Source organism: Galeopterus variegatus, unplaced genomic scaffold, assembly GCF_000696425.1.
Source record: "Galeopterus variegatus unplaced genomic scaffold, G_variegatus-3.0.2 Scaffold437, whole genome shotgun sequence".
Classification (NCBI taxonomy): Eukaryota; Metazoa; Chordata; class Mammalia; order Dermoptera; family Cynocephalidae; genus Galeopterus; species Galeopterus variegatus.
Genome location: NW_007726548.1, coordinates 483,823 through 494,969, shown reverse-complemented (window position 1 = coordinate 494,969; position 11,147 = coordinate 483,823). Strand labels below are relative to the sequence as shown.

General features: G+C 38.9%; 1 protein-coding gene across 1 annotated transcript in view; it reads right to left on the bottom strand.

Moving 5' to 3' along the window:
- The window catches only part of FKBP15 (FK506 binding protein 15, 133kDa), a 69,422-nt gene that overhangs the window by 55,539 nt on the left and 2,736 nt on the right, over positions 1–11,147 (bottom strand). Inside the window, exons 2-4 of the mRNA XM_008568751.1 lie at positions 6,624–6,739; positions 3,620–3,704; positions 2,881–2,950 (exon numbers count right to left, since the gene is read on the bottom strand). Coding sequence (XP_008566973.1) covers positions 2,881–2,950; positions 3,620–3,704; positions 6,624–6,739 — 271 coding nt within the window. The remainder of the gene's footprint in view (positions 1–2,880; positions 2,951–3,619; positions 3,705–6,623; positions 6,740–11,147) is intronic.

Genomic DNA, 11,147 nt, shown 5'->3' with positions numbered 1-11,147 from the left:
GGGGGGGGGGGGGGGGGGGGGGGGGGGGGGGGGGGGGCGCTATGGGAGCTCATATGCAATCCTCCACCAGAAAGGATTTTCCTTTTCTTATATTAAGCAGATAGAGTGAAGGGCTGATCACCTCAATCCTATTATTGATTAAACCAGTTAAGGAAGGATCATAGATTTTTTTTTTTTTAATTTTACTTTGTCAATATACAATGTGGTTGATTATTGTGGCCCATTACCGAAGGATCATAGATTTATGAACAGTCACAAAAACAAAGACAAGTCAGTTGTTCCAATTCTGAGTTGTTCCTATTCTCAAGCATGATTGTGATGGTTAATTTTAGGTGTCAACTTGACTAGAGTAAGGAATACCTAGAAACCTGGTAAAGCAATATTTTTGCGTGTGTCTGTGAGGGTGTTTTCAGGAGAGATTAACATGTGACTCTGAATGGACTAGGTGGTGAAGACCTGCCCTCAAATATGGGCAAGCACCATCCAATCTGCTGCGAGCCTGGTGAGAACAAAAACAGAGGAAAAGACAAAAATCTCTCTATATATTCACTCTAGAGTATATCTGGGATATACTCTTTTCATCCATCCATTTATATTAGAACTCCAGACTCCCCAGCCTAGGGATTCCAGGACTTATACCAGTGGCAGCCCCAGGCTCTCAGGCCTTTGGCCTCTAACTGAGAATTACATCATCAGGTTCCCTAGCTCTGAGGCTTTTGGAATTAGACTGAGCCATGCTACCAGCATCCCAGGCTCTCAGTTTGTAAACGGCCTATGGTGGGACTTCTCAGCTTCCATAATTGTGTGAGCCAATCCCCTAGTAAATCCCCTCTCATATATCTATATATCTATATATCCTATTGGTTCTGTCTCTCTGGAGAACACTAATACAATGATCTTTCCAGGCTTTTGATTGACAGCCTAGAAGGTCTCTGACTTCTCAGTCCTGAAAGTTCTACCCATCAGAGATTTTGAGCTGAGTTCTCTTTCCCATGAAGTTCAAAATATAGCAAATGTATGGAGAGGAAGACTAGTTGTTGCTTGTTGCAGGTCCTCTCCCTCTAGTGGGATTTATCCCCTATGCACCACAAGACTGCAGAAATTTTCCTCTGTGTTTCTGGTATAGCCTCTAGATTTCCACACCATCCCAGAACTCAGCAAATGTCCTATGGGAAAAACCAATCTTGTGCTTGGAGCTCCTTTAGTTTTGCCAGCTTCTCTTTTCTTTGGTAGTCTTCTCTGCTTGCACCATACCTGATGCCTAATCTATACCTAAAATCAGCAAAAGACTTAAGGGAAGAAAACAGAGTCATCTCACTAGCTCTTCCCTCTTTGAAATTTTAGTTCATCTAGTCTTCATCACTTCTACAACTCTCCAGTGAATTTTAAAATATAATTCATGCAATTTATTTGCTTCTTTATAATTGTTGCAGTGGGTATGTTGCCTGATATGACCTACTACAATCTATCTGGTGATGAAATACGGTGAAGTCATAATACCAGATCTTAAAAATCCATATGGCATCCTCTAATGACTATATCTAGATAATAATCATCATGGCTGCTAACATAACAAAACAAGAGACAATCAGACATTATTCGCCTCCTGATGGAAGAATGAAAGAGATTTAAGGGACATAGCAATCAACTGCAACATATGGACCTTCGATCCTGATTTGAACAAATTATTAAAAAAAAGAGAGAGACAATCAGGAATTCTGAACACTAACTGGTGAATGAGATTAAGGAATTTCACCTTTTTTTTAGGTGTTTGCTTTTTTTAGGTGTGATAATGGCGTAACAGTTTTATTTTTAAAAACTCATCTTTTAGAGATACATAATAAAATATTTACAGCAAAAATTGCATGTTGGAGATGTGTCAAAATAATCTGAGCAAGGGAAGGAGAGGGTGGAGTTATAGATAAAACAACATTAATAACTGTTAGAGCATAGTAATGGGTACCTGGGGGTTCAATATTCGAGTCCCATTTTTTTATGTGTGTTTCAAATTCCCCATAATTAAGTTTTTTGTTTGTTGTTAATACCATGTGTGTTGTCCATTATATTAGCTACCCTGGACAGGTAATCTTTGTGCCTTGGAGTCTCTGAGGAACATGGACTCCAGGCTCTCGGGACCTCTGAAATTCTAGAATTTCTTATGGTATTTCAATAATGTTCAAAATGTTCTGGAGCAGAATTTGAAGCTAGATATAACTCACACGAGGAAATCAGTCTGGGGGCTTTTAGCTGCATCTCCTTTTTGACCCAAACCAGTATTATACTGTGATCAACTGCCAATCTTATTATCAAACCTTCAAAGTTATGATAAACACTGGTCATTAATGCAAGCCTAAAGACATGATGCTCTAAGTAGTACAATAAGTATTGTTTATTAACTACCCGAGAAAGGGATGTCCTTAATAAACGGTTTACTCTAAAATTCTCCAAATTCTTAGGCCAGCCCGTGGCTCACTCAGTAGAGTGTGGTGCTGATAACACCAAGGCCATGGGTTCGGATCCTATATAGGGATGGCTGGTTGGCTCACTGGCACCAAGCCAAGGGTTAAGATACCCTTACCGGTCAGCTTTTAAATAAATAAATAAATAAATAAATAAATAAAATTCTCCAAATTCTTAAGCTAGGACCATGTAACAAAAGTCAAATTTAAAGATTTTGACTGGGTGGATTTGTTTCAATGAACAATGGTAAGCAAAATGTGATCACGTACTATATACCTAATATTATAAATTCACATCCAATAAAAACAATCATTCTAATCCTCTCACAAAAGAGACATTGGGCAGGTGCAGATAAACAAACTAGCTCATTGGTATTATCTGGGATACTTGAATATACATGAGGTGTGGGGACATTCTCACCTCTCTGGCTGTGTGGTTCCCCAGGACTGCAGCACCAAATTTGCCCTGCTTTACATATTGACCATTTATGCTAGAGAAGCAAGAAAAACAACAGGTATTAGTAATCTTTTAAACTACACAGTGCCAGCTTTCTTTTCTGGCATATAAAGGTGGGGGAATCTAGTCATTCAGCCTCGAGAAAGTGACAGAGGTGAGCAGTTTATAATTTAAATCTCTTACACAACTTCTTTACTCTTTAAATATCTATTATTCATGATATCTCAGTGAAGCGGCTTTGAGAACTATGACAGTTGTTGAGCATACAAGCACTTCCTAAAGAGTGCAGACAAGGGGCCGGCCCGGTGGCGCACTGCTACAGTGCGCCGCTTGGGAGCGCAGCGGCGCTCCCGCCGAGGGTTCGGATCCCACATACAGACCGGCCGCTCACTGGCTGAGCGAGGTGCGGACGCAACACCGATGGTTGCAATCTCATTGCCGGTCCTGGTCTGGTACGGGTGCGACACTGAGGGTTGCGATCCGTTGCCGGTCACGAAAAAAGACAAAAAGGGAAAAAAAAAAAGAGTGCAGACAAAATAATGGCTCTTCAAGTTTTATGTGCAGAAATCTCCAACTGAAATGTTGAAAGTATTACTGATACTTTGTCTATGAAAGGGCTGAGTAATCATTTTGCAATGAGACAGGGGCTTAACAGCATTCCCCTCCACCAAACTTCTAAAAGCATTTCTTCTCAGCTACTTACTATCGATATGCATGGACTGCTGTTGCAACCAGTACTGTAGAAGTGCCCGTGGTGGCTGGTGCTGTTTTTGGTGTTGCCTGATTTCCTGAAAATGAAGTTAAAACAAAGGTGTTATTCATTTCTTGCTTGAAACTGATTTTCAACCATTACACTAGCTTCAAAATTCTTTATACCTTACAGTTAGTGTCGCAATGCTTTCATGACCATTATCCCTCATTTGACCCACAAAACAGCCCTATGACCTAGTCTGGGAATGAAAAAACTGAGGTTCTAAGCACCCACATATCTTATGCAATTACAGTAGAAAGCCTAGGACTATAGAACACATGACTCCAACTCCCAAACCATATACCCCAAACAAAAGTGTTTGGGCTGGACAAGAAGCATTGTCTAGAAAGTGAGGTCATATTTCATCTACTTTCTTTTCTCTTTCCAATATTTAACAGCTATAATATACATGGGTACTTCAGAAAGTTCATGGAAAATGGAATTAAAAGACAATACCAATCTTTCCATGAACTTTTTGAAGACCACTTATATAAAGTTATTTCCCCTTTGCTTACTTGAAGGAAATGAAATTTAGGATGATATTCAAATCACACCCATTACTTCACAAAGTGCTACACACTAATAGTAATGTTTTAAAATAGTATATTAAGAGTAAATCACATAATTATGCTATGTGAATGTGTTGATGGAAGAGGACTGAGGTAACATTGACATGGACATAACAATCAAGAACTTATTTTCAAAAGCACTCGTTTTATTTCTTTTTTTTTTTTTTGTATTGACACCTTTTTTTCTGATTACGGAGTAGAGATACATTGTAGAAAACTTAGAAAATATACAGGTGCATAAAGAAAATAAAAATCACCTATAACCCCACCACCCCAAAATAAACAATGTATTTTTTTTTTTTAAAAGATGACCAGTAAGGGGATCTTAACCCTTGACTTGGTGTTGTCAGCACCACGCTCAGCCAGTGAGCGAACCGGCCATCCCTATGTGGGATCCGAACCCGGGGCCTTGGTGTTATCAGCACCGCACTCTACCGAGTGAGCCACGGGCCGGCCCTAAACAATGTATTTAATGTATCTATTCCTAGTCCTTTCTCTGTAGACTAAAGTCTGCAGCTTTTTTGTTATTTTTAAAAATAAAATTAACAATACAATTTAACATCCTCCTTTTCTCAGTACATTATAAGCATTTCCCTATCTCTTCAAAACAAGTCTCCAAAACAAAGACAAAATAGTCCTAAAAAGGCTTTTTAGTGACTACATAAAGTGCTATATTATAACTCTACCAGAATTTACCCAGTTTCCTATTACGTGATATTTCTCTGGGCTTTTTCAAATTTTTCTTTATTATACATAATGCTATGGTGAACATCTTTAAAACATACATTTTTGCATGTAACTCTGATTATTTTCTTAGAATAAAATTCTAAAAATAGAATTACGGGGTGGAGTATAAAAAATTTTAAGGTTTTGTTACATCCTGCCCAAATGTTCTTAAGAAACGCCATACCAGTTTACACCCTACCAGTCGTACGTCAGTTTTGCATCCTTGAAAACAGAGGGAATTATCTTTTTAAATCTTTTTTTTTTTTTTTTTTTTGACGCTGGCCACTAAGGGGATCCAAATCCTTGACCTTGGTTTTACCAGCATCATGCTCTAACCAAGTGAGCTAACTAGCCAGCCCTTAAATCTTTACCAATGTGATGGGGGCAGTAGGGAAAGAGCGATGCCATCTCGTTGTTTTCCCTTGCATCTATTGATTACTGGGAAGCAGAAATTTAACATTTTTTGTACACTTTTTAAATGACTTGCTTTTTTTTAAATTTTTTTTTTTTTTTTTTTTTTTTGACGCTGGCCACTAAGGGGATCCAAATCCTTGACCTTGGTTTTACCAGCATCATGCTCTAACCAAGTGAGCTAACTAGCCAGCCCTTAAATCTTTACCAATGTGATGGGGGCAGTAGGGAAAGAGCGATGCCATCTCGTTGTTTTCCCTTGCATCTATTGATTACTGGGAAGCAGAAATTTAACATTTTTTGTACACTTTTTAAATGACTTGCCCATTTATGTTGTTTGCTTATTTTCATGTTTTCCTTAGTGTTTTGTAAAAACCTACAACATAGTTTTAAATTCAATCAGCATGTTACAGTTGTATGTAATACTACAATAAACCTTTTCTCTTGATAAGCAGGCTACGGCAGAAAACAAGTAACTAAGGCCAGAGTTAGGTTATCAGGATAAGGGACAAGTCTGGAACACTGAGAAAAATTACTGTTTCCCCAACGTCAGCCCAGCATCCTCCTTCAGGTTAGTTCAGCTTTTCCCAGTGCACACAGACCAGTATCTCCCTATCTAAGCCCCTGGACAGTGAAGGTTGTTTGATGATTTGCCAGAAAGATAAGTGTGTCAGATACCCACTATCATGGGGATCTTCACGTTGGTTCAGCATTCCTCCCTCTCTGAAATCAGTATTATACAAATTCTTGAATTCTTTTTATCTCTTAATTTATTTTTATCTTTTATTTTTTAAAATTCCTCCCTTTAATCTTCTATTTATCTTAAGCAGAAATCTGTTGTGTTTATACATTTCTGTGTTCCCTCTAGTTTATTCTTCATTTCTGAAATAATTTTTCTTACATTTCTAATTCTTGCCTGAGCCCTGTCATATACTTCTGAGATTTTCTAATTCTCATTTATGTTCTCTGGCCCACGCTTCTCTGTCACTCACCCGCCGCTGGACTTCGAGTGCCTTTGGCAGAGTTTTGGAGAGCAGTGTCCACATGAGGCAGAAGAACTTGCCTGAGACCTTCTCCATCAGTTTCCAACAAAGGGCACACTATCCTGCTGCTGGAATTCAGGATCCCAGAGCTTAGAGAGGCATCCACCACTGGTGGTGAGCTTAACCAGACCAGTCAAAGATAGATGACCTGGCATGTCACTTTCCAACTAACCTGTTAAGGCACAATTCTAATGCCCCTTAACTTACCTGTTGCTGCTGTTCCTTGGCCTTTCTTAGGTTGCTTTGGAGCTGTGTACTGGAAGAATTCATTTCCATGGCCAGTAGGTGTCTGATCCAGTCCAAAAAGAGAGGCCAATCTGGCACTGTTAAGTAGAAAACAAAAATGAAATTTCATTTGACATATCCCAAGCTGGAATCATAATAAGAGCTGCTCACCTCCAACCTTGAATAAATACCTCCTTGACTATATATCCCACCATTCAAAACTGGAAGTAGCAGTTAAGAGTCTTTGAAATCAAGATTGTATTTCTGATCTTGATATCATTAGCAGACCCTACCCATCCACAGGACTTTGGTCAAGGCATTTCTTCTCTCTAGATCTCTGTTTCCCCAACTATAAATTGAGGTGATTAGTCCAGATACTGTCTATGGTTTCTTCAAAGTGTAAATTCTTGCTTTTAGCAAATCATAGCTTCCAGTCACACCTACTGATTACTCCCCTTCCTGCTCTGTACTAGTTTTTTCAATTGAAATGAAACTGTACTACAAATTTACCCATCAAACATGATTCCTGCCGACATTTCGTCTAAGAGGAAGGACAATTCTGTTGTTATTCCTTGCAAGTAATCTTATGCCCCCACCATTACACTGAAACTGTTCTTGCTAAAGTCACCAATAACCTCTTTGTTACTAAACCCAGCTTATCAGTCCTTATCTTATTTGCTATCAAGCCACCTTTTTCACTAATTTGTTCTTCTTCAAACAAACTCTTCCCTTGACTTCTGTGGGAGTAGCTGAGGGAGAAGGAGGAGGGACAGGTAAATAAATGCTAAAGGGATCCCTCTCTTGTTTTCTTCCCATCTCTCTGGCTTCTCATTTAATTCCTTGGGCTCTTCATCCTTTGCCCAATATTTAAATGTCCCCAAGGTTTCAAATTCTCTCTCCTTTGGCAATCTCATTTATTTACCTTGGTATCAAATGCTACCAAATGCTGATGATGCTCAAATCTGTATCCCCAGCCCAGAACTTGCTCCTGAGTGCCACACAACACAGATATCCCACAGGTAACACAAATGCAACATGTCCAGACCAGAACTCATACCCTCCAATCCCCACTGTCCAGCAAACCAGTTCTTCCTCTTGTGCTCCAAGACCACCGCCAGGTTCAATGATTCCCTAGAAGCACTCACAGGACTCAGCATATAGTTGTACTCATGGCTAAGATCTATTACAACAAAGGGTTACACAGCAAAAGCAGCAAACGTAAAAGGTGATTGGGGCAATGTCCAGAGGAAACCAGGTGCAAGCTTCTAAGAGTTCTCTCCCAGTGGAATGACACAGGACTGCTTTATTCCTCCAGCAAGAAGTTGTAACAACATATGTGAAGTGTGGTCTATCAGGGAAGCTAATCAGAGACTTAGTGCCCAAGGATTTTTGGAGACTAGTCACACAGACACCCTCTGCTGAGCATGTACCAAAATTCCTGACTCCTAGAAGGAAATGAGGTGTTCAGTATGAACCATACTGTTTGTACAAACAATGTAGGCACAGCAAGCCACCCTTGTCCTTTATGGAAAGCTTTATATCAGTGTGGGGAACTGTTTACTAATCAAATTCCCAGATGCCAGCCAAGTGTCAACCTGTAAGCAGAGATTTCTAAGGATAACAGTCTCAAGCCATCTTTGTTAACTCTTTTCTGCAAACATCCACAACAAAAACCCAAATCTGGGCATCATCCTTGACTTTTTCCCTCCTGGTGGTCACACCCATTCCCCAAGTCCATTTGATTTTACTTCCTAAATATTTCCCACACCCATTCAATTCTCCCCATCCTCACTGTCACTTCCCTAGTTCAGGCTACTATCACATCTTTCTAGCTTGAATTATTATAACAACCTCCTGATTCATGTCCCTGCCTTGGTTTTGTCTGCTTATCTATTCTATCACATCCACAGTGATCTTTCTAAAAACCAAATTTGACTAAGTCTCTCTCCTCCTTAAACCCCCCAATGACTCCTCAATACTATCAAGAGAAAAATCCAAACTCTGCAAGACAGCTTTACAAGGCCCTTCAAGATCTTACCTCTCCTTACTTCCCCAGCTTTGTATATCATCATTTCCCATCTTCAACAGTACTCTACAGGCATCCTAACGAACTTTTAGTTTCTCAAATAAGGTAAGATCTTTTGCATCTCCAGCCTTTGGACATGCTGTTCCCTATGCCTGAAACCTTCCTGTTCCTCCCCTCCCCTGGAAGCTACCTCTAATCTCAAAGTCTAGGTTAGATGGTCTTCCTAGGGACTCCCACAGTCCTCTATATTTCATTCATTCAAGAAACATGTGTCAGACACTGTGCTAAGTGGTAGGTATACATTGGTAAGCAAAATTGAATTCCATTTTCAAGGAGCATATAATCTAACTAGGGAATCAGCCATTAAGTACTATATCATTGCGAACTGTAATATGAGGTATTTAACAGGGGCAGCTGTTGTATGGAGTTGTACTCCATTGAGATTAATACAATTCAATCATTTATCATATAACATGGTAATTGGTTATTTATTATAATCACTACTTGAATGTATATTTTCCCCAGGGCCTGGTATATAATAGGCTCAATAAATGAACTCAAAATCTAGTCTAGGGCCGGCCCCGTGGCTCACTTGGGAGAGTTTGGCGCTGGTAGTGCTGAGTCTGCGGGTTCAGACCCTGTATAGGGATGGCCGGTATGCTCACTGGCTGAGCGTGGTGCCGATGACACTGAACCGAGGGTTGCGATCCTGTTACTGGTCAAAAAAAAAAAAAAAAATCTAGTCTAGGTCTGAATTCTTCTTCTCCAAAAGCGTCCTCAGTTTAGGTGAAGTAAACAATGAAACTTCCCAACAACTTTTTGGCTTTTTTTAAAAATGATTTTTTTGTATACATAAATACATACTAGCATTTTGCAAAATAAATTTAATATAATCTGAAATTACTACCTTGTTTTCTCAAAGTAGTTTACTATAAGTTTCCTTTCGGTTTCCTGTAAATGGGGCCAAAAATGCTTACTGTAAAAAACTAAGAGGTTTAAATGAGATCGCAAATGTAATACTTGAGAGAGAGAGCAGGGCTGGCCTAAATAAGACATCAACGAATGCTAATGGAATTTAGAAGAGACCAAGATTTCTCCTTTTAGCTAGGACAATCTGGGCAGATTCTCTAAGAGAATAAGATTCTGGGCAACTTGGGAAATGCTTTTAACATAGTGAAAAATTCATAAAGCTTAGAGTCCAGTTAAGATATAATAGCTATGCTATTATAAAGCTTAGAGTCCAGTTAAGACATAATAGCTATGATAAGAAAAGAATGTCCTTGTTAGCTTCAATAAACTATGAGTATTGGGTTGCCTGTTTTAATTCTGCAGGTATGTCCTTTTCCAAAGGAAAGATAAAAGTGTCATAAGTAAACTGTGTTTCCAAAGATGTCATAAAGGTTAGCCAACTGATAATTGCAAAATCAATCCAAAAGCCAAGTCAACCTAATTATCTTTCAGATTAATTCCATTTTCTACTAATATTTTTTTTACTGGACTCTATACAGACTCAGGGGGATAACCTTCTTGTAAATTATTACATTTTTCCACTTCTAAGTTATTCTCAAATGTACCCAATCTCCCTATGTTAGTAAGAATGGGCTTGATAATTCTGGATTTGAGTCTCTGTTTATAATTCATGGGAAAGCCATTACAGCATTAATTGTTTTAAAAATAAATTAACCAATTCACTTAGTTGCCAAAGTCCTTACTTCACCTCAGTGTTATATATTTTTTCTCAGCACCACACTCTCCCGAGTGAGCCAAGGGCTGGCCCTTATTTTTTTCTCATCAAAATTAAAAACACATGCATTTATATTGTATCAATATATTTTAATAAATGAGGATTCTTTTTGTTGGTAAAATACTTTTTCATGAACTGCGGCATCGACCATGTACATCTATAATAATAATGGCACATGGGCAGATCTGGTGAAATCTGCCTGCCTGATTTCAAATCCAGGCTCTACTACTTTCCGTGTGACCTTGGGCAACTTATCTTTCTGAGCCTTTCCCATTTGTAAAATGGGTAGAACAGTTAAAACTATCTCAGAGTAGTAGGGAGGATTAAATATAATAATGTATAAATATTCCTTAGTATAGTGTCTCGCACTGAGTAAACACACTACATATGTTTTACATACTTGTGAACACATCCTGTCGCCTCAAAATGCCAATTCAACTCAGATACCCCTGCAAGGGAGAAAGCATGCTTAATTTGGTGCACAAACTGACCTGCAACTGTAAACTGACATTAGTATAAACAAAAAACTATGAAACTGGGAAAGGTCCCAAAGATCATCTAGGACAAACACCATTATTTATTAGATTGGGGTTGAGAGGGACAAGGATGGAAGTGACTTGTCCAAAGTCACACCTAATGGGGGCAGAATCAACATCAGAATGTAGGCTTTTCCATATCTTACAGGACTTAAAATGCTTTCTGATGATCAGTTCTAGATTTATCTTTTTTCCACCTC